At 43.5% G+C, this 24,724-nt stretch overlaps 1 protein-coding gene across 4 annotated transcripts in view; it reads left to right on the top strand.

The window, feature by feature from the left end:
- Positions 1 to 9,969: 9,969 nt before the first annotated feature.
- Positions 9,970 to 24,724, top strand: part of ttyh2 (tweety family member 2) — an 88,337-nt gene continuing 73,582 nt past the window's right edge. For 3 of the 4 annotated variants that reach the window (XM_062970843.1, XM_062970841.1, XM_062970840.1), the window contains exon 1: positions 9,971 to 10,170. In XM_062970843.1, the coding sequence (XP_062826913.1) occupies positions 10,033 to 10,170 (138 nt within the window). In that variant the 5' untranslated portion in view covers positions 9,971 to 10,032. Of the gene's footprint in view, positions 10,171 to 24,724 lie in introns of all 4 variants that reach the window. The other variant, XM_062970842.1, reaches the window with a different exon arrangement.

Raw genomic sequence — 24,724 nt, 5'->3', positions numbered from 1 at the left:
TGCAGTATAGTGGTCTAGTACAATATAGTAATATACATATAATATTGATCCCCTTAACCGCCGCTGGGAAACTCCTTGCAAAAATCCTTGCAAACAGCCTTCTCCCTGTCTCAGAAGATACCCTCCCAGAATCCCAGAATGGCTTCCATCCCTTCAGAGGAACGGTAGACATGATCTTCACTGCACGACAGCTCCAAGAAAAATGCAGGGAACAAAACCAACCTCTGTACATGGCATTCATTGACCTTGCAAAGGCATTTGACACAGTAAATCACAGCGCTCTATGGACCATTCTCCAAAAAATCGGATGCCCTGACAAATTTGTGAACATCCTGCGGCTCCTCCATGATGACATGATGGCAACAGTCTTGGACAGCAATGGCTCCCAAAGCGACCCATTTACAGTGGAAACAGGTGTCAAACAGGGATGTGTTATTGCCCCAACCCTATTTTCCATCTTCATCGCTTTGATACTCCACCTTGTTGATGGGAAGCTTCCCACCAGAGTGGAAATCATCTATCGGACAGATGGCAAGCTATTCAACCTCAGCAGACTGAAAGCCAAAACCAAGGTCACAACAACATCTGTCATAGAACTCCAATATACCAATAACAACGTAGTCTGTGCGCATTCAGAAGAAGACCTAGAAGCCACTCTAAACACCTTTGCAGAAGCATACGAGAAGCTCGGCCTCTCACTGAACATTGAAAAAACCAAAGTGCTCTTCCAACAGGCTCCAGCCAATCCCTCTGCAAGGCCAGAAATACAGATTAATGGTGTAACATTAGAAAATGTTGACTATTTCCACTACCTTGGCAGCCACCTCTCCAAAAAAGTCAACATTGACACTGAACTACATCACCGCCTGAGCTTTGCGAGTGCAGCATTTTTCCAAATGAAGCAGAGAGTGTTTGATGATCAGGACATCTGTAGAGATACCAAGGTGCTTGTTTATAAAGCCATTGTCCTCCCAACCCTGCTCTATGCCTGCAAAACACGGACAGTCTACAGATGTCACACCCAACTCCTGGAGTGATTCCATCAGCGTTGCCTCCGAAAAATCCTGCAAATATCTTGGGAAGACAGACGGACAAATGTCAGCGTGCTGGAAGAAGCAAAGACCACTAGCATTGAAGCAATGCTCCTACGCCATCAACTCCGCTGGACTGGCCACGTTGCCCGAATGCCCAATCACCATCTCCCAAAGTAGTTACTATACTCTCAACTCAAGAACGGAAAATGAAAATTTGGTGGACAGAAAAAGAGATTTAAAGATGGGCTTAAAGCCAACCTTAAAAACTGTGGCATAGACACTGAGAACTGGGAAGCCCTGGCCCTTGAGCACACCAACTGGAGATCAGCTGTGCTTTAATGCACTTCACCACCGGGGATCTAGTGGTATAGTACAATATAGTAATATATGATATTAATATTGTGCTATGCTATTGAGCCCTGGTGGCACAGTGTGTTAAAGAACTGAGCTGGAGACCGAAAGGTCCCAGGTTCAAACCCCGGGAGCGGCTGCTGTTAGCTCCAGCCCCTGCCAACCTAGTAGTTCAAAAACATACCAGTGTGAGTAGATCAATAGGTACCGCTCCGGCGGGAAGGTAACGGCGCTCCATGCAGTCATGCCGGCCACATGACATTGGAGGTGTCTACAGACAACGCCAGCTCTTCGGCTTAGAAATGGAGATGAGCACCAACCCCCAGAGTCAGACATGACTGGACTTAACGTCAGGGGAAACCTTTACCTTTACCTATGCTAATAATATAATATATTGTATGTACATATAACGTGTAAGCTGCTCTGAGTCACCTTTGAATTGAGAAGGGCAGGATGTAAATGTCACAAATAAATAAATAAATAAATAAACTGTTTTCTGGCTTGCACCATCTCTTTCCAACAGAAAAAAGTCTCTAATTGGAGAGCCTTTATTGGCACACTGTTCCAGTCTTGTGTCATGCTCTCTGCATTAACTTACAGAGGCCTGGATCAATAGACCTACTGTGCAAAGGACACTTTGACCAATTTCTCCTGTTAATTCTTGAGTTCCCTGCCTGCTGATGTCACCCCGCAGTCTTCTTCATCATAAGACTGTGATTCTTCTTTCTCATCTGAGAGCAGTCCAAGAGCAGAAGAGCTGTGCTTTCACAATCTCTTCCTCCAGATGTCAGAGTGAAGAATTTCTACAGGGAAGAAAAAGGCCTGAAACACAGGCTGCAGAGCACCAATAACCATACACAGAGGCCAGAATCTATCTAATATCTTTATTAAAGAATTATATAAAGTCAATAAAAACAAGTGTAGAATATAGTCCAGAAATAGACCCTTCAGGAAAGGTCAAATATAGTCCAGGAAAGCAATGTCCAATATATGATATTAAAGTCCAAAGTTATAATCCACTTCACCGAAACACACACTATTTAGCAAGCAATAGTGTGGGGAACTGTCCATAGACTTTGAGGCTCAAGGTAAATCCGAAGGAGGGAAAACAAGGCTGGGATCCGAGAGGCAGGGTCCGTGGTTTAAAACGCAAGGCAAGGCAAGACTTGAGACTTGGCAAGGTCCCACTTGAAACAAGACAATCGTGGAACAAGAACTGAGTCCATAGAAATCCGTGGAACAAGGCAGGGCTGGAAACTTGGTTCAGGAGCTGGGAACTGGGGTACGAAGTCTACACACGATCTCACTCCACGAGCTGACGAATTGACTCCGCAAGGAATCCTTTGTGGCCAAACATCTATATAGGATCTTGTTTTCCCGCCAAAGCACACTTTCTCTGGGGAACAAGAACCGAAACCTATACTGTCCAGATGCAAGACTCCTTAAACTTTCCCAAGGGAAACAGACTTAATCATCTAATTGTCTGGCAGCTATCCGGGCGCTTCGGCGAGTCGCCTCCCGAGCGTGTCTATCTTGATTATAATAAAGGCGGCGAGAAAATGGGGGAGATTTCTCCTCAAGGCTTGTTTGGCTGACTTCTTGTGGACAAACATCCTGCAGCTGCAAGGGCTCCAAATCTGGCAGAAACGGTGGGAAACCCAAGTTTTCCTCTTCATCTGTCACAACAGTACTAGGAACGGGACTACATGGCCCATGAGTCATCACAGTTTTCCTTAAATAGATATCCTTACTGGGTTCATGTGATTTATCCATGCATTACTTCAGCTGATGATCTGAGCTTGGGGGAAATGTGGTGAAAAACATGGTTTCATCATGAAGATTGGATTTAATAAGTCATTTCCTCAATCTCCCCCTCTCTCCCAGATACCACATTTACAAATTGCTCATGAGTAGGTAGCAATCAACACTAAGCTATTTTTCCACAACAGCTAATCCTTCACACTCCCTTCCCTTTCTCCCTTTAAATGAGTACAAATCAAATCAGCTGTACTTAGGAAGCCTACATGGGCAGGCAACCTGGAGGTTTTAAAACTGCAACTCCCAGTCTATCTTGACTAGGCTTTGTGGAAGCAACTGTCCAAAGCATTTTGCTCCATCCTTGGTCCTCATATGAAACAGAAATGAAGCTTAACAACAGTCATATCGTGTTTCCCCGAAAATAAGACAGTGTCTTACATTAATTTTTGCTCCCAAAGATGCTCTAGATCTTATTTTCAGGGAATGTCTTATTTTTCCATGAAGAAGAATTCACATTTATTGTTGAACAAAAAACCGAACATTTATTATATACTGTACAGTAGTTTTCATCACAAACCAGCATAACCAGACAAACGGTGAATCCTATCAAGAATTTCTTGTTACTACCATTATTTCCATGTACAACACTCTATGGTACGTTCATTTACCAACCTTGCATGCTCTGGTGTTCTGTTTGGCGGGCATGCTTCCAAACACAAACTTTGCTAGGTCTTACTTTCGGGGGAGGCCTTATATTTAGCAATTCAGCAAAACCTTTACTAGGTCTTTTTTTCTGGGGATGTCTTATTTTAGGGGAAACAGGGTATTTAGTCAAATGTATCCTTTGAATCCATCCATTCTAAAATTTAATTACTGGATCTCATCTGTTTTTTGTGCCACAATTACGGAAGGTTTGTTGTTGTTATGTGCCTCCCAGTCAACTCTCACTTATGGATACTCCAGCCTAGAATTTGCTTGGTCAGTTTTTTTTCTTCAGAGGATGTTTGGCACGACCTTTCTGTGAAGCTCCAAGAGTGTTGTGACTCGCTCAAGGTCACTGAATGGGTTTTTATCTTGGGGATCCAAAGTCTGGTATTTCCGAGCTCTTGTTCCCTACTCAAATCACTATGCCACACTTGTTCTTACTAATACTTACTGAGGATACTGTAAAAATAATAGTGCCCATGGTTTAGAAGTCCGGACTGAGAAGTGTCTTTGTCCACCTCCATGTGACTACCTGCATATGCAAGTACAGTTGACTCACAATGTCTAGAATTGTGGGAGCTGAAGTCAAACACCTGGAGGCCCAAAGGTTGGGAAGAGTGTTTTAAATAAAGAAGATGAAGAGGAGTGAAGGAAGAGGAGGAAAAAGGAGAAGTAATGTTTTGGAGAACCAAATTTGGGGGGAAATCTGCTCCTGGTTTGAAAGTGTTATATCTTGTTTAACTGTGGGCCCTTCCAGACAGGCCCTATATCCCAGGATCTGATCCTAGGTTTTCTGTTTATCCCAGATTATTGTATTAGTGGGGACTCATATAATCTAGTTTAAAACAGAAAACCTAGGATCAGATCCTGGGGTATTGGGCCTGTCTGGAAGAGCCCTGAGTGATATTTACTTTGAAAGTAGTTGTTACACTTCAGAAACTTTGTGTGGTTGCCACAAACTATGTTGAATTGGTTGAGACTCTTATGAGATATTCACTGAAAAATTACAGCAAAATGTGCTGCAGGATGTCCCACAAAAGTCTAATACCCTTTTCTCGTGTTTTCACGAACCAATTAGGAAATGACATTTATAACTGAGGAACAAAACTCGTGTTACATGGTGATATCAATTTAATTTGAATTCCTGGGTTTTGAAAGGAAAGAGTTGCAGGCCCTTATTTGTGTTAATGCCCTTGGATATGACGTGAAAGAAACAGTGCGAACACCGGCCCCATCTACACTGTCTTATGATGTGGGTTGAAACTGCATTAAATGACAGGACAAATGGGGTTGTCGAGGGGAAGGGAGTATCTTCTTCTGTAGATGGGAGCCCCCACACCTATGGAGATGGAGGACAAAATCCCAAGAAATCGATCTGTCAAAGCTTTTCTGGGGAGTGTGGACAATGTTTGTCAAGACCCAGGCTACAGAACACCAATAACCATGCGCAGAGGCCGGATTCTATCTAATATCTTTATTATAGGAATATATAAAGTCAATAAAAACAAGTGAAGAATATAGTTCAGAAGTAGACCTTTCAGGAAAGGTCAATTATAGTCCAGGAAAACAATGTCCAATATGTGATATTAGAGTCCAAAGTTATAATCCACTTGACCGAAACACACACTATTTGGCAAGCAATAGTGTGGGGAACTGTCCATAGTCTTTCGAGGCTTAAGGTAAATCCGAAGGAAACTGGAAAACAAGGCTTGAATCTAGGAAGCAAGGTCCGTGGTTTAAAATGCAAGGCAAGGCAAGACTTGAAACTTGGCAAGATCAAACTTGAAACAAGGCAAACATGAAACAAGAACTGAGTCCATAGAAGTCCGTGGAACAAGGCAAGGCTGGAAACTTGATCCGGGAAACAGGGAACTGGAGTACGAAGTCTACACACGATCTCACTCCTCAAGCTGACGAATTGACTCCGCAAGGTTTCCTTCGCGGCAAAACCCCTAAATAGGGTCTCGTTTCCCGCCAGAAGAACACTTTCCCTGGAGAACTAGAAGTGAAACCCAACTCTGTCCAGATGCATGACTCCTTAGAATTTCCCAAGGGAAGCAGACTTAATCAGCTAATTGTTTGGCTGCGATTCTGGCGCTCCGGCGATTCGCCTCCCTCGCTCCTCTATCTCTATTATAATTGTCCTTTCGAGAAAACGGGGGAGAATTCTGCCCAAGGCTTGTTTGGCTGACTTCTTGAGGGCAAACATCCTCCAGGTGCAGAGGCTCCGATTCTGGCTGAACCGGTGGAAATCCCATGTTTTCCTCTTCGTCTGCCACAATAGTACTAGGAACGGGACTACAAGGCCCATGAGACATCACAATGTTGGAAATAACAACCTCCCAAATCTTTCAATATTTATTTGTTAATGTATATATTTGCTAACCTGTATTCTATGTGTATGTTGATTTGCTTGTTTGACTGTACCTCTTTGGAGTTGGAGGAGTATAGACATGTGATTGTCCTGAGCATGTTCAGACTCAGGACTCCATTTTTAGTCAGTCTGCTTTACACTTCAGTGGAGGTGGATGCGTGTTGCTGTTTGGACTTCAGTAGAGAAGTATGACTTATGGACTTCAGTGAGTACAAGTATATATAAAGACTAAAGACTATGGACTATTGATTGAGACTATTTTTTTTCGATAGAGTTACGAGTTGGGTCGATACAGGGAATGCTGTGGATGTAGCGTACCTGGATTTCAGTAAGGACTTCGACAAAGTCCCCCACGACCTTCTGGCAAACAAACTAGTAAAATGTGGGCTAGACAAAACTACGGTTAGGTGGATCTGTAATTGGCTAAGCGAACGAACCCAAAGGGTGCTCACCAATGCGTCGTTTTCATCATGGAAAGAAGTGACAAGTGGAGTGCCACAGGGCTCCGTCCTGGGCCCGGTTCTGTTCAACATCTTTATTAACGACTTAGACGAAGGGTTAGAAGGCACAATCATCAAGTTTGCAGACGACACAAAACTGGGAGGGATAGCTAACACTCCAGAAGACAGCAGCAGAATTCAAAACGATCTTGACAGACTAGAGAGATGGGCCGAAACTAACAAAATGAAGTTCAACAGGGACAAATGCAAGATACTTCACTTTGGCAGAAAAAATGGAAATCAAAGATACAGAATGGGGGACGCCTGGCTTGACAGCAGTGTGTGCGAAAAAGACCTTGGAGTCCTCGTGGACAACAAGTTAAACATGAGCCAACAATGTGATGCGGCAGCTAAAAAAGCCAATGGGATTCTGGCCTGCATCAATAGGGGAATAGCATCTAGATCCAGGGAAGTCATGCTCCCCCTCTATTCTGCCTTGGTCAGACCACACCTGGAATACTGCGTCCAATTTTGGGCACCGCAGTTGAAGGGAGATGTTGACAAGCTGGAAAGCGTCCAGAGGAGGGCGACTAAAATGATTAAGGGTCTGGAGAATAAGCCCTATGAGGAGCGGCTTAAGGAGCTGGGCATGTTTAGCCTGCAGAAGAGAAGGCTGAGAGGAGACATGATAGCCATGTACAAATACGTGAAGGGAAGTCACAGGGAGGAGGGAGCAAGCTTGTTTTCTGCTGCCCTGCAGACTAGGACGTGGAACAATGGCTTCAAACTACAGGAAAGGAGATTCCACCTGAACATCAGGAAGAACTTCCTCACTGTGAGGGCTGTTCGACAGTGGAACTCTCTCCCCCGGGCCGTGGTGGAGGCTCCTTCTTTGGAGGCTTTTAAGCAGAGGCTGGATGGCCATCTGTCGGGGGTGCTTTGAATGCGATTTCCTGCTTCTTAGCAGGGGGTTGGACTGGATGGCCCATGGGGTCTCTTCCAACTCTACTATTCTATGATTCTATGAGAATGATACCCTGTGTACTCAACGCACAGAGAGAACTAGTTTAGGTACAGGTTTTCCCCTGACATTAAGTCTAGTTGTGTACAATTCTGGGGGTTGGTGCTCATCTCCATTTCTAAGCTTTGTGTGTGTGTGTGTGTGTGTGTGTGTCAGGAGCAACCGGAGTTGCTTCTGGAGTGAGAGAATTGGCAGTCTGCAAGGACGTTGCCCAGGGAACACCCAGATGTTTTTGATGTTTTACCATCCTTGTAGGAGGCTTCTCTTATGTCTCCACATGGAGCTAGAGCTGATAGAGGGAGCTCATCCATGGTCTCCCCGGGTGGGATTTGAACCTGGCAGCTTTCAGGTCAGCAACCCAACCTTCAAGTCACGAGGCTTTTATCCCCTAGGCCACCAGAGGCTCCATATTTCTAAGCTGAAGAGCCAGTGTTGTCCATAGACACCTATGGACTTTTTTAAAATCTCTGAGCGCATATTTTAAACTAAGAGGTTTTATTCTTTGCGGACCTTTTGGTCCGCAAATTCAGCAGCTCAGCGCTTTAACACACTGTGCCACCAGGGGTACCAAGGGATTAAGGAAAAGCCTATTAAACATCAAATTGTGTTATGATTTTACAAATTAAGCACCAAAACATCATGCTTTACAACAAATGGATATCAAAAGCAGTTCAGTACACAATAACGTTAGGTAATACAGTAGAGTCTCACTTATCCAACATTAGCTTATCCAATGTTCTGGATTATCCAATGCATTTTTGTAGTCAATGTTTTCAATACATTGTGATATTTTGATGCTAAATTAGTAAATACAGAAATTACTACGTAGCATTACTACTTACGAATTTAGCACCAAAATATCATGATGTATTGAAAACATTGACTACAAAAATGCGTTGGATAATCCAGAACTACTCTACTACTCCTTTCCACCTAATTCCAAGGAGGCCTCTCGGGTGCTGGACGAGTGCCTGGCCGCTGTGTCTATCTGGATGAGGAGGAACAAGCTGAAGATCAATCCCGACAAGACAGAGGTCCTCCTGGTCGATCGTAATCCTGACCGGTGTATAGGGTGGCAACCTGTGCTGGACGGGGTTACACTCCCCCTGAAGCCACAGGTCCGCAGTCGGAGTCCTCTTGGATTCATCGCTTACGCTCGAGGCTCAGGCGTCGGCGGTGTCTGGGAGGGCCTTCGCACAATTGAGACTCGTGCGCCAACTGCGACCGTACCTCGCGAAGGCTGATCTGGCCGAGGTGGTCCATGCCTTGGTCACCTCCAGACTGGACTACTGTAATGCGCTCTACGTGGGGCTGCCCTTGAAAACGGCTCGGAAGTTCCAACTGGTCCAACGAGCGGCAGCCAGGATGTTAACTGGGGCCCCTTACAGAGAGAGGTCAACCCTCCTGTTCAAGGAGCTCCACTGGCTGCCATTTACTTTCCGAGCCTAATTTAAGGTGCAGGTGCTTACCTACAAAGCCCTGAACGGTTTGGGACCATCCTACCTCCGTGACCGCATCTCTGTCTACGAACCCACGCGTTCACTTCGGTCATCTGGAGAGACCCTGCGTCGCAAGCGCGGTTGGTGGGGACACGAGACAGGGCCTTCTCTGTGGTGGCCCCCCGACTCTGGAACACCCTCCCCAAGGATCTCAGACAGGCCCCTACATTGGCAGTCTTCAGAAAGAACTTGAAGACCTGGCTGTTCCAATGTGCCTTCCCAGATTAATAGGAAATCTCCAACTCCAAGTCCCATAAGCACTTTATTAGAACTAGATTGTATATTGCACTCTGCACTTGCCCTAGAAGCCTTATATTTCACCTGTCACATCAGCACTTTTAATCTTGTACCCATTACTCTGGCCCGGCCCAGTTTTATTGTGTTTTAGCGTATTGTTTATTGCTTGTTGTTTATACTGTTTTAATTGTTTTAATTTGCCTTTTGTTTTGTATTGTTATATTGTGTGTTGAGGCCTTGGCCTTTGTAAGCCGCATCGAGTCCTTCGGGAGATGCTAGCGGGGTACAAATAAAGTTTAATAATAATAATAATAATAAGCGAGTCTAGGATAAGTAAAACTACTGTATTTCCAAAGAGAGATTATATGCCCAGAGACTGGGTGCAGTTATTTCCAATAGACAATGCTTAGAGCAAGCCCTCTCCTGGCCTGGAGGGGGCGCTGTGCCCTGCCAATGAGCGGAGCCGTGGAGTCCCGCCCCGCCCAAGAGAGCCCCGCCCTGGCGGAGAGAGGAGGAGGAGGAGGAGGGGCGGGGCCTGCAGGCAGGGAGGGAGGGAGGGAGCTGCGCGGCGAGGAAGGAGCGAGGGAGCGGGCGAGCGGAGAGGGCGGCAGGGATGTTGTTGCCGGCGGCGGCGCGGGCGGACTACTTGGCGCCTTGGTGGGCCACCTGGCTGCACGGCTTGCCCCACCTGAGCCTGAACCTGCAGGCCGTGCCCAGCGCCTTCCGGCCCAGGGATGCCGACTACCAGCAGGTGCGCTTCCCCCCTCCCTCCCACATCGCAGCCCCCTCCGTCGCCCATTCACCCACGCTTCCCTGCCTGCCTGCGCCGTCCCCCATCATGCCCCACATCGCCCTCCCTCTCTTAAGGAGACCCCCCCCACACACACACCTTCCACATCTGGGGGTGCCTCTACACTGTAGAATGAATGCTGTGGCTCAGTGCGATGGAATCATGGGAGCTGTAGTTCTGCTTGTGTTTGAGACTGAGCTGTAAGGTGGGGAGATGATCAGCTTAAGCGGCTGAGAAGAGAAAGGAAGGGGCCTGAGGCTGTTAGGAGTTGAAGTCCAAAACACCCGGAGGGAGGGCCCAAGTTTGCCCATGCCTGGGGTAGTGGCTTCTTTTAGGATTAAGGCAGTTGGACCCCACTCAGAGTGATGGAGTGATGGCACTTGAGGTTTTACAAGATCTGGGTTGCTGTGAGTTTTCCGGGCTTGTATGGCCATGTCTCAGAAGCATTCGCTCCTGACGTTTTGCCTGCATCTATGGCAGGCATCTTCAGAAGTTGTGAGGTCTGTTGGAAACTAGGCAAGTTTCAGGGTGGGAAAAATAACTCTTGTCTGTTTGAGGCAAGTGTGAATGTTGCAATTAATTACCTTGATTCGCCTTGCAGCTTCAAGGCCTGGCTGCTTACTGCCTGGGGGAATCCTTTGTTGGGAGGTGTTAGCCGGCCCTGATTGTGTCCTGTCTGGAATTCCTCTGTTTTCAAAGTGTTTTTTTTTAATTTACTGTCCTGATTTTAGAGTTTTTATAAATACTGGTAGCCAGATTGTGTTCATGTTGATGGTTTCCTCCTTTCTGTTGAAATTGTCCACATATTTGTGGATTTTAATGGCTTCTCTGTGTAGTCTGACATGGTGGTTGTGAGAGTGGGTCCAGCATTTCAGTGCTCTCCAATAATGTGCTGTGTCCAGCTTGGTTCCTCAAGTGCTCTGCTTTGGCTGACTTCTCTGGTTGAGTGAGTCTGCAATGCCTTTCATGTTCCCTGATTCCTGTTTGGGCAATGCTGCGTTTGGTGGTCCCTATGTAGACTTCTCCACAGCTGCCTGGTCTACGGTCGACTCCTGCGGAGGTGAGAGGAGCCCTCTTGTCCTTCACTGAACGTAGCATTTGTTGGATTTCCTTGGTGCATCTGTAGAGATAGTTTGTAGGTCGTATTTCTTCAGCAGCTTCCCTATGCGGTCAGTGGATCCCTTGATGTATGGTAAGAGCACTTTTCCTCTGGGTGGGTCTTTGTCCTTACTCTTGTTGCTTGTTCTGGGTCTTGCAGCTCTTCTGATGTCTGTCCATTGGCCTGTAGAGCCCAGTTTAGGTGGTTCAGTTCACCTTGGAGGAGGTGGGCTTCGCAGATTCTTTTTGCACTGTTTGTCAGGGCTTTGATTGTGCTTCTTTTTTTGGCCTGGGTGATGAATGGTTTTTATGTAGGTATCTGTGTGTGTAGTTTTTCTGTAAACTGTGTGGCCCAATTGTTGATTGGCTTTGCAGCTTTATCTATTAACTATTGAAGCCCTCATGGTGGGCTTCTTCACCCTCCCATTGGCATGGACACCCCACATGCATTTCCTTGAGGATCCCCATGCTAGTCAGTCCAGTCTCTCCTAGTGCTGCTGTGACATCCAACCCACCACAACCCATCCCTTGGTCAGGTTGCCTCACTTTCCTGGTATCAGAGAGGTATCCCCGCTCTCCAGTAATCTATGCTCAGAGTTGGGGTGCTGTGGGTTCTGGTATTCAAGATAGGCGTTTATTTGATCCTTCTCATCAATATTGATCTCAGGAGCGTTGCTTGAATTGGAGATTAAAATGGGCAAAACTTTATCATCTATATAACACAACACAGCGACAACAAAGTTCATGGTATTTTGGTTTTTATGTATGCTCCTGGGGTTATTTGCGGTGCTGATTCACAAAATTGCATTGGATACACCGCATTAGATCTAGTTTCTTCGATATGATTATCATGGTTTTCTATGAGTGAGCAGAGGGCAACTGGTAGATAGCATATATTACATCTCTGAAAGGCTAGATCTGATAGGGGGAAACCGGTGCCATTTTTGGAATTAGCAGGTAAAGTATACCCAGAAGCAGGGCTAACGTTTGAGGCACCAACATGTGTGTTGATCAGTGTAATCAGTTTTTTTTGTTTAAAAATATTTTAAAGGCATGGCATTTTGGTAGGATGACTTTGTGGAGCCCTGGGAAGGTTATATGTCAGCTTTTTCTTATCTGTGTGAAGGCAGCTGTTTTTTCCTTCAGTTTTCTGAAACTTGACTCCTACCTTCATGAACCCTGTCTCACCTCAATGTCACAAAAGAAATATCAGGAAGTTCTTCCTCTTATCTGCCTGTGAGATAGGCTAAGACTTATCTGTGGCTCAGATACCTCGAGCCTGTATCTGTTCTAAAATTCGCTATATATTTGCTTTGTGGTGTAAACCTCTGTAAGCAGTGATCCCATCAAACTCAGTTGGTTAGCTGCATTTTCAGAAATGTCATTGGCCCTTAAAGAAATATAGCATGGCCCCCATATCTAGGGAGGATAGGTTCCCGGACTTTGTGTGTATTCAAGAAACCACAGATAATAGCAAACCCTTTTAAAATGAAGGACTTTTGGTGTAGGAATATGTAGAAGCCTAGAAAATGCCTAGAAAAATGTCTGGAGAGGACACAAATAATTGAAACCAAGAATACTGATGCTGTAGTTTCAGGGAGTATGTGGCATCTTGTCTTTTCTGTTTTGTACCAATTCTGCGCATCTGCTTTCCTGTTCAGGTTACTTCTGGAAAGCTCTTCCTCTGTATTTCAGGTTTAGGTCCTGTTCTGGAGAAGGCATATTAGGTAGACCTGTCTTAGTCTGCATCCGAAGAAGTAGACGTAGGGTGCATCATTCTATACAGTATAGAATTACAGGAGTTTGACACCACTTTAACTGCTAAGGCACACTAAGGACCCTTCCTCACAGCTAAATAGCAGCCCACATTATCTGCTTTGAACTGGGATATATGGCAGTGTGGACTCAGATAACCCACTTCAAAGCAGATATTATGGGATTTTCTGCCTTGATATTCTGGGTTATATGGCTGTGTGGAAGGGCCCTTTACAAAAGCTTATGCCATCAACTTCATTCTCTCAGTGAGGGCCCTTCCACACAGCCATATAACCCAGAATATCAAGGCAGAAAATCTCACAATATCTCCTTTGAAGATATTATCTGAATCCACACTGCCATATATTCAAAGCAGATAATGTGGGATTTTATGCAGCTGTGTGGATGGGACCTTAGTCTCTAAGGCACCACAAGATCCCTTTGCATACTGTCTTAGGCTGTTTGCCCAGCTCCAACGACTTTGTAGAACCAAATAAATGGGATGGGGGGGGGGGGCAAAATGTTTCTTGTGCTTTTCATTGTTATTAAGAATAAAATATTTCTTTCAGGTGGATACATACTAGTTTAGCAAAGGAAAGGAAGAGCACAAATGTAGAAAGAGGCTATAGAAAGGGTGTGCAGGAGGGACAGCAGCTTTGCATCACGAGCCTTCTCTTAAAACTTATGGTATATCTACTTACATCTTTATCATTGTGGACTTTTCTGTGGTCTGTCCTAATTTAGGAGTGCTTATATATATAATTGTATGACTCTGTGGGCAGGAAGTTGTATACGTTTTATGCTAATTCTCTAAGAACCCAACATTCATACTAGGAATCTAGTTCAGAAACTTCCTTATGCAATTATAGTGCTTAGAAGTGTTTAGACATTGTACAGATATTCATAAATATTATAGATGAATGGTCATTTTGAATACATTTATTCCTCAATGTCATTTCAGAAATGCATGACCATTCTTGTGTAGTTTCTATCGCATTTTTGTGTCTTTTGCACTTGAATTCACTCAGAATATACAGTGCATGCTTTCCAGAAAATGACCAGAAACTATGTCCCAGTTAACAGAGAGTACATGGTTGTAGTAAGGACTATTCCTCTCCAAGATTAGTTGGAGTCATGCTACCTTAACTGCGGCAGGAGATTTGTTGAGTCATCCATTTGGAAGTGAAGTTGGAGGTTATTTAGTCCAGTCACTTGCTTATGCAGGGTCTGCAGTGCAGGAAGTAGGCATAATGTCATTGCCAAATGTCTTTCCAGCCTTGGCTTAAAGGTTTCTAGGAAAGGAAAGCCTTCCAAGCAGTCTGTACCCATGTTGAGCAACTTGCACGATTATACCCATGTATAAGTCTAGAAATTTTACTCCAAAAATAATGAAAAGAAACCTCTCCGGTTCGACTTACCCATGGGTTAATGTGAGTACTGTATCTTAACCCTTATCAAGAAGAAGAAGAAGAACCATGACCTTCTCTGAATAGAGTGGCAAAAGGCAAGAGCTTAGTCCATTCTGGGAGAACTTAAAGGAAGCACGAATTCCTTCCTAGCTCCATTTCTGGCCCTTTATAATGGCAATGTGGGGAAATGGCAGTGGTGACCATGGGTGGTTTTCCTGATTTGGCATTGATACTTTCCTTCTGCAGATTGATACTAAACATGTCCACAGGTCATATCAAAAATTGCCGTTTTGTCCCCAAAACCTGTCTTCAATTTAGACACAAGACTGGCTTATATACACTTACTAGGTTAGCCAAAATCTGCTTCCTGAATTTCCACCATTTGGTTCCTTTTCTGCCCTCCAAAGTGGTAGTCGACAGGCTTGCCTTGTCGTTTGTACAACAGCCCTTTAGATGTTTGAAGGCTGCTATCACATCTACACTTCATCATCTCTCAACTAAACATATCAGCTTTTAAATCCTTACTCATTTGACTTGGATTCCAGACAATTGTCATGTTCTAGTTTTGTCCATTCTTAAAATGTGGCACCTAGAACTAGATTTGGTACTCCCCACACAGTCTGGCCAGTGCAGACTAGAGAGAAAGCAATGCCATTTGTCATCTGGACACTGCTTCTATTAATGCAATTTGAGGTTCAGTTTATTTTTTACCATCTCCATTGTACTAGATCTGGGGTTCTCAAAACGTTTTCAGCTGTGGAGCCCTTTTTGAAGCAAAAGTTTCTCATGGAGCCCTGAGAAACACACACACACACACACACATGTATAAGGCATGGGCAAACTTTTTGACACATTGAGTTTTAAAGTTTGATAGATGAGCAGAAGGATGGAGAGTGTGTGTGCGAACTAATTGAAAAAAACACGAACAAACGCCAATGCACACTGCACATATCTCATTTGTAGTGCAAAAAAAGGAAAGAAGGAAACATACAATATTTTAAATGAAAAGCAATTTTAACCAAAATAAACTTAACAGTAATTCAGTGGAAGACCCCAGGGGCCATCCAGTCCAACCCCCTTCTGCCACACTCAAAACAACCCCCTGAGCAGTGAGAGGTTTTTGGCAAGAAGGGAGGCACAGGGAGTGGGAGAAGCAGGAACGAGGAGGGAAAGCTTGGAGGGGGAGGAGGAAGGAGTAGAAGGGCACTGTGGAGTCCCTCAGTATGTTTTGCAGAGCCCCAGGGGTTCTGCGGAGCGCATTTTGAGAACCGCTGTACTAGAGGTTCAGTGTTCTCAGCTAAACACCTGGTTTGTTTTTGTACTGATACAACTCTCTTTCATACTGTGCTGGTGCTTTTGATGACAACATTATTATTGTTATAATTATTATTTTGCTGTTGGTTTATATCTCAATGCAAACTTTATATTTAGCTCTTGAATGTGATCTTTCTGGTTAACTCACCAGCAGAGCTATCAAGATCTATCAAGATCTCTTTGAATTTTGATTCTGTACACTTTGATGTTTGCTAATCCCTCCCAGCTTCGTTGCAATTGCAAATATGATAAGCATCTCCTCTCTGCCTTCAGCCAAGTCATTTGTAAAATGTTGGAGCCTCAGCTGGCCAAAGAGAGAGCCCTGCGGCTCTTCATTTTGAGAGTTCCCTCTAGCTTGATACAAAGCCATTAATGAACACTTGCTGGTTGTAGTTGTTCAACCAGCCATAGATCTGCCTAATAGTTAGTATCATTGAGCCCTTGGGAAACTTTTATCAAATAGTTGCTAATATCAAGATGTATTAAGTCAGGGATGGAAATCTGTAACTTTCCAGATGTTGCTCTTAAGCTTCCGTTATCTCTCAGCATGAGTTGTCCTGACTAATGCTGGTGGGCATTGTAGTTTAGCAACATTTAGATGACCACATGTTCCCTAGCTCTTAATTAAATTGGGAATAGTGTTCGCATGATTTTGTTACGAACTATCAGGGGAAGTAGTGTGGTAGGGGGACAGGTAGATTAAGCTAGAACAACATATTCTTTATAAACCATGGCGTATCCTTGTACAATTTTGATTAGATGTATTTGTTCATAATCTTAGGAGCACTTTGGAGATGAGAAGCAATGCAGTATTGCTTTGAATAAACAAAAACAAATAAGTAGTCAATACTTTGCTGAATCTACCCTTTTATATTTCATTTTATTCATTCTATAAAAAGTAATCATGTTTTTCAAAAAAAAAAAAAGGGGGGGGTGTAAGCTGCAGGAAGAAGCCAAACAGGAAATCCTTTGTTTCTTGATGCCCACATATATTTTGAAGGAGGAAGTGCAAATCTGTACAGTCAGCCCTCTGTATCCACAATTCTACATCAACAGGCTCAACCACCTATAGCTTTAAAATATTTTTTCAAAATTATCCAAAAAGGAGACCTTGATTTTGCCATTTTATGTAAACGATTCCTTTTTATATAAAGGGATTGAGCAGCCACAGATTTAGATGTTTATTAGATAGGGTTGTAGTGATGTGTGTGTCCTGAAATCCAATCCAATTGGATACCAAGGACCCACTGTACATAACTGCCTGACACAGTATGGACAAGATTTTACATTGTTCCAACATAACATAAATATTTTGTGATATGGTTACATTACATAGCCCTTCAGTAAATACCATTGCAACACAATGTTTGTGGTCAGTGCGGATGATCAATGCAGTGGTCAATGCACAACTTCAGCGCATAATGTGCAAAGCCATGCAGGCGCCTTTGAACATTGTGTGCCCAGATGTAGGGGGTGGATGTCTATTTTCGCTTGTTGAACAGCACAAAAGTAGGCTGCCACACTCTACTCAAGAGTTGTTTGTGTTTTTCTTGTGGCGCAGCTATAATTAATTTTTTATATCACGTGCAGTTCAAAATGTACTGCCTCTGGTTCCATGCTTCAAATTTTTGGCTGCTGTTGATGTGCCTGTTTGTGGGTGAAAGCTTTTCAATTATATTAGAAGGCATGCTGAATCCAAACTGGGCTAATTGAATCCAGGATTTCGAGTAATTTCCCCATGCGGTTGAGAGATGTTCATCTCTGCTACACCAAGAGCTAGCACTGCAGTCGGCCAAAGTGGGTAATGGTATTGACAGATCTGTAGGGGAAAGCATTGGAGTGGTGGGGAAAATCACTTAACTGGACATAATGGAGGCCAATCTTTCAATGTTTGCCTGGAAGGCAAATTGATGGAGTTCGAGTTCATGGAGAGACATACTGATATTATTTAGTCTGTTCTGTTTTGTGTAATACAATATAGACTGTGGATTCTCTAGCAGCTGTTACCGTATAAATATATGGTTGCTAAACTCATTGGGGCTAAAGCATAATTTTAATATGAACTTCATGCAACGGTTTAATTGTATCTAAAGCATTAGTACAGGGAATTGCACGCAGTATTGTGCGATATGGGGCCCCTGTTTGCATCACTGTCTCTTGTTATTAATTGCTGCCAAGTCAACTTTGACTTATGTCAAATCTTTGGATGAGAGATTTATAATCTCTATTATCAACAACCCTGCTTAGATATTGCAAACTTAGGGCAATGGCTTCCTTGGTTGAGTCTGTCTACCTATAATGGTGTCCTTTTTCCTACCAGCTTCTGCTTTACCAAGCGTTATTGTCTTTACTAGTGGATCATGTCTTCTCACAATATGTCCTCTTAAGTATAACCATTTCAGTTTGGTAATTTTATCTGCCAGGGAGAGTTTGGGCTTGATTTGCTCTAGGACCCATTTATTTGTCTTTCTGCCACTCTGTTATCTCTGCAGAACTCTTTTCCAGACCGCATTTCAAATGAGTCTATTTTCTATCAGCTTCTTCACTATCCAGTTTTCACAACCATACATAGAATTCAGAAACGCTTTCTCTTACACTGACTGAAAAGCTAATCCAGGAGGTGAGACTCTATGGAACAGCATTAGACGTGACAAAAGAATCTGCAGCTGGATGAAGAAATTGGCAAGCAACTTGCAAGGCCTGTTTCCAATTGCATGCCTTTTGCTGGCGCACAAAAACTGACAAATACATAGCTTCTGTTGCTTTGATATTGCTAGATAACAGACTGAGCTGACCATAGCTAGCACTGAGGGTTCCAGACGTGCGGTATTTGTCGCAAGCACATCTAAGATAAGTCTGTTGAGTCCAAAAAAAATGTGACCCTCTCCTATATTTCATGTAGCTCACAGGAGCATTGCAAGTTTGTTGTCTTGAGTAAACGGTAGGCAGGCTACTGGTAAGTCATATGTTTATGTGGACTGAAACTTGCTTCAATGGGTTGAATTATTTATCAGTTCTCCCAGGAGGAATTTTTGTAAGAATGTTCAGTTTTGCATCAAATTACAGTGTACAGTCATGTTGAATTTTGATTTGATTTTAACTTCATACCTCCATTGACCTACTCTTGCATAGTAGGTCATAGTTTTCATAGTTTCTGTGGAAGTAGTCTTTATAAGTGCTCCAACACATTTCTGTCAAAACAGTAAGTTAAGAGATCCTGTCACGCTAATGGTAGTGTATTTTAAACCTTTACTCTTTTCCAGATTTCTAAATAGCTCCAGATAACATCAGGTCCTCAACCAAGCATTTATAGATCTTCCTTTGCATGCGGAATTGGGTGGGAGAAGAGGATGAACTGATCATAACGACGGCATTGGTTTTATTTTTTAAAAAATATGTTCAGTGAAAATGTCAAAAAAAAAAGGAAAGAAAATGCCAAATGTTTTACCTCGACAAATTGTGATAGAATTACACATGAAAACATGCATCGTTATGTACCCTGGTTCAGCTGTTCTGAGTTGTTTCCTTTTCACTTCCACCTGTCTGTTCAACACAGCTGCAAACAAGTGCTGAGAATCCAGTTTTTCATTTGGAAACATCTGCAAGGCTGAAGCATTCACTTGTGAGAAGCCTTTTTTGCCACTGTCATTTACTACATGGCTGTATTCCCACATATTGCAGACCTGCGAGTCTCCATCCCCCAAAAGCGCCCCCAACATATATAGACACCAACATTATTTCTTGGCATAATTCAGAGTGCTGGTTTTGACCTTTCATTGTGGTAATTAATTCAATCAGTCGATCAATCAATATCCAAATCATGGTTTCTGAACCTGCTTTTGAACCCAACCATCATTAATGCTAACCTTAATTTACAGTTTGAACATAGAAAGCTGTGAATAAATAAAAGAGGAAGTAACTGCTTCCAAATTCATAGGGAACCCTGGACTCACTGACATCCTGCTTGTGTGTTTTATATAAAACCATATTTTAATGGGACCAGCAAAGGTGAACAGTGCTTTCTTACTGCTAATTAAAAGTATATTAACATATGTGGGATTCTGGAATTGTATTGTAGCCATTGCAACACAATTAATACGTTATTTCATAAATGCATTTGCTATAGCATGGACTTACAAATAACAAGTGCCTTTACCTGAACACTGGCTTAAGAATTCATCAGTGATATCCTTAAAATCTTCTGATTACACATCTTTGAATTGTCCAAAGTAGCCACTATATTATATTAAATGGGCTTCATTGCCAATATCAGTAAAATGTATTCATCCAGCGTCCATTTCAGAATACCTGAATCACAGTAATTGTCCAACAACTGCTAGTTATTTTACCTAGCACATGCTATCAAATAATTTTAGAGGAAATATATCATTTTGCTAGAGATGCTGTGTAAGTGAAAATTATAATAAAACCTTTTTTCTCTAGACTTTCAAAAGGATGCACAAATGCTTACATCCCAAAAGTACAAAATATGACTGTTCATAAAGCCCGAAAAAGATAGGTGTTTGTGTGGATGTAGCTATCATCCAGAGAGTAGAGTTACTGCCAAATTCTATCCCAGAAGCTTAGGTGGTTGTAAACGTGATTGGCGGCATGCATGTATAGTAGTCCCCTTCCCGACTTCCACTGATATATGCTCCTGGAAGCTAGATATGAAGCATCAGAAGGTCAGAATTGCTGAGATGCTTATGTGGGTTTGATTGATCTCTTCTGTTGCCAAACTTTGTAGAGTAGCGAAGCGATGCACCAAGGTATTGTAACCTGAAGATGGGTGGTGACGGTTCCTAAGACAGAGGTGTCCTGGTGGGTCCCTCCACAGAGAGGCACACTCTTTGCAAGACCACAGGACCCACCCTTTCTTCATTTAAGATGGGGGCTCTGTTGGCTACTTGTTTGTGTTGCTGTGGTTGCAGAGAGGCTAGTTTGTGGGGCACATTGCCAGGATGGAACTGAGTAACCATTGATCAGCCCTTCACTGACGGTTGAAGAAGGAAGTGGATAGAATTATCCCTCCCTCTCCTGTTTCTCCTTTTCACCCATCCCTTTGTGAATGGCTGCTCTGAGCTCAGGACTGGAAATGGCCCAAGTGGGAGCGGATCTACACAGCCCAGGCAGTGGAGTGTGGCCTCTTAGAAAGCTTGGCGCTGCTTGGGAAGATGTGTGCCAGCAGGGAAACAGAGTGTGGCACAGCTGCCCGCTCTGGAAGATTCCTGCTGTTTATTCTTCATTCCCAAGGGCACTTGGTGATGGCGGTGGCGGAGAAATGCAGACTTGTATCATTTTTCATTGCAGACAGAAGATAATGGGCTGGGGGTCTGCTGCCAATTAAAGGCTTTCATGCATGTGGCTGCTGCAGCATCCTCTTCCTACTCTTCCATCTGTGGCCAGCTATTACATACTGTAAGTCACTGTGCATCTGCATAATGTGCACGGGTGACTTTAAGAGCATTGTGTCCCCAGTACAGTATATCTCAGATGCAGTGCAGTGACAATACTGGAGCGTCCTCAGTACAAATCAATAAAATATCTGTACCATCTTGCATGCATCCTCATAGGACTTTCACTTTGCTCTGAGGCTGTTTTCAATTTAACTCTGTGCAGATTTAAAATGGAACATATGATTTACACAAGGGGTTGTTTTCTATGTATCTTAACTATATGCAGACCAGAACAACATGAATAACACAACCCACCAGTTAAAATAACATATGAAATCAATACACACTAAAATGCACTTTAAAAACCATTATTTAAAAATAATCTGGATAGGGTGCCAGAAGAAATTGGTTTGTACTGCTGATTTAAATGCAGTCAGTTCTTCACGTTTGCTGAGGTTTTTGGAACAGGAGCCCCATGAAAGTTTCCTTTTTTTCCTGAGCACCTCTCAAGTAAAATCTCCAAAGGGAATTGATCATAGAATCACAATGGAGGATCCAGAGATGAGACTATCGTTATCAAATCCGCAAATACTCAAATCTGCAACAATTAAACCCACAAATGTTGGGGGTTGTTTGGCTCTTCTGGCAGGTCATTCTATAATCCAGAGGCAGTCAAAGAAGATATCCTGAGTAATGGTCAGTTTAATTTTGGCTTATTTAAGTAGATGTCTCCCAGAGGCCCTTAATGTATAGGATAGATTATAAAGGAGAAGGTGATCCTGCAGATAATCTAGACCAAACCAAAGTAGAGCTTTGAATCTAACAATAAAACTTTGTCCAGATACTAGTTGTTATAATATAGTCACTTCTAGGTGTAACAGTAACCAATCTGGCTGCCATGTTTTGAACTACAGTAAACTTTCTGAACTTAGTATGGAGGTATCCCAATATACAGTGCATTAAAGAAGTCCTTGAAGTTACCAGCTTGTGCATTGCTATCTTTAGGTCACCAAATTCTAGAAGAAAGCATAACTGGTGGAACATCTGAATACAAGCTACTGGGAAAAATAAGAATTCTGTGCCTCAATTGTAAATTCTTTTCAGTCTCCACATTTCTAGCATTTCAGAGTGTGAGACATTGGAAATGGTTCAAATGTAGAACCCTTTTAATTGTTTTGTTCCCATCTTTTGGTACCTTTTCCTGTCCCTTTTCTTTGAATAGTTAATCTGTATTTCTAACTGCTGAACTGAAGTTTTAAGATACTGTAGCATTAGAGATTTCAAGTCTGAAAGAAAACCTGGAAGAAAAAAATCTTACTGATGAGGACAATGTTTTCATGCCACTACCCCATAGATACAGTAGAACCCCGGTTATCTGATTTAAACAGGTGGACCGAATCTCGGATACCCAGATTTATCGGATAACCCGATCTGTAGGCCCAGGCGCCTGCTGAAGGGAGAGGTTTCCTCCCTCTGTCAGGCCTTGGGCCCAGGGAAGCGTGAGGTGTGCTGCTGCTTACCGACATGCTTCGCACTTCTCTAAAGGCCCAAGCGCCTGCTGAAGGGAGGAAACTTCTCCCTTCAAAAGGCGCCCTGGCCCAGAGAAGCAGGCCACGAAGGAGCTCCTTCTCGTGAGAGGAGAGGGAGAGGCAGGAGGAAACACTCCGCCTCTTCCTCTCCTCTTGTGCAAAGGAGCTCCTTCTTGCGAGAGGAGAGGAAGAGGCAGGAGGAAGTGTCCCAGAAGCAGCCCGCGATCACTGCTGTAGCAGCGCTCGTGGCCTACTTCCCTGTGATGACTCATGGGCCATGTAGTCCCGTTCCCAGTACTATTGTGGCAGATGAAGAGGAAAACTTGGGTTTCCCACCGTTTCAGCCAGAATTGGAGCCCTTGCACCTGCAAGATGTTTGCCCACCAGAAGTCAGCCAAACAAGCCTTGAGCAGAAATCTCCCCCATTTTCTCGCCGGGATTATTATAATCGAGATAGAGGCGCTCGGGAGGCGACTCGCAGGAGCGCCAGGATAGCTGCCAGACAATTAGCTGATTAAGTCTGTTTCCCTTGGGAAACTTTAAGGAGTCACGCATCTGGACACAGTATGGGTTTCGTTTCTTGTTCCCCAGGGAAAGTGTTCCTTGGCGGGAAAACAAGATCCTATATAGGTGTTTGGCCGCAAAGAAATCCTTGCGGAGTCAATTCGTCACCTTGTGGAGTGAGATCGTGTGTGGACTACGCTACTCCAGTCCCTTGCCTCCAGGACCAAGTTCCAAGCCTTGTTTCTCGGATCTTGTTCTAGCATCAAGCTTTCCTTGTTTCCACGGACCTCGCCACGGACCTTGTTCTTGTTTCTTGCCTCTTGCTGCCACGTATCAAGCCTTGTTTGCCAAGAATCTAGTTTGCTTCCAGCATTGTTTGCCAAGCTCCATTGGACTAAAGGACCCTGTCATTTCCCCACACTTTGCTTGGCAAAGTGTGTGTTTCGGTTATTGGATTACAACTTTGGACTCTAATATCACATATTGGACATTGTTTTCCTGGACTATTTTTGACCTTTCCTGAAAGGTCTACTTCTGAATTATATTCTTCACTTGCTTTTATTGACTTTATATAATCCTTTAATAAAGATATTAGATAGATTCTGGTCTCCGTGCATGGTTATTGGTGCTCTGTAGCCTGGGTCCTGACATTCCCTGGGCTGAGCCCTCGCCCCTTGGGAAGCAGCCCACGAGTTCTGCTAGGCGCGGTGCTCATGGGCTCTTTCCAAAGGGCGAGGGCTCCTTTCACTGGAGAAAAGGAGGGGGGAGAGGCGGCCCCTCGGGTAATGCAGAGCCTTGGTTAACCAGGGTTCGTTTAACTGGGGTTCTACTGTATGTCTTCGCATAACGACATTTAATGCGGCATTCATGTATATGAGGTATTTGATATAAACATTCCTTTCAGAAGGACTAATGTAGCTCCAGGACCTGGGAGTATCCCAGTATTAAAGTGCATGGTTTTTAATCCTTTCCCTGTTGCCCATTTCTGTGCTCTTAATGGTGTTTACATTATCAGGTTTTTTTAATCCATGTGTTTACAAAGGAATATTTGCAATAACAGTCAAGGAAGAAGAAAAACTTCAGGAACTGATTTCGAATTGAGAAACCATGAGTGACAAAAGAGTGAAAAAACCCTCTCACCCTCAGTTTCGCATGTATCTCTTTTTTTTTTAGATATTGGGGATGAAATAAGGATCTCATCTTCAAGACAAACTGTTCTATTTTGTTCAAACCCTACATTTATGGATTAGTACTGTTTTGCTCTCCATTTATTGACTAGTTCCCTGCAGAAGCATTTCTCCTTAAACCAGTGCCTTCAAAATGTGATGGGCTATAGTTCCTAAACCATAGGAATACCAGTTTCGGAAAGACTAGAGTATTTTTGTGTGTGGAATCCATATATGAATAGCCTTTTTTTCTCAGTAGTGTGTTTCCTCAGGGTTGCAGATGTTCTCCTGGCTTCAAGTTACTACATATGCTTGTTTCATCTGGATCTTTCCTTCCTTCCTTC

This window comes from Anolis carolinensis, chromosome 2 (assembly GCF_035594765.1).
Source record: "Anolis carolinensis isolate JA03-04 chromosome 2, rAnoCar3.1.pri, whole genome shotgun sequence".
NCBI classification, from domain to species: Eukaryota; Metazoa; Chordata; class Lepidosauria; order Squamata; family Dactyloidae; genus Anolis; species Anolis carolinensis.
This window is presented reverse-complemented; position numbering and strand designations above follow the sequence as displayed.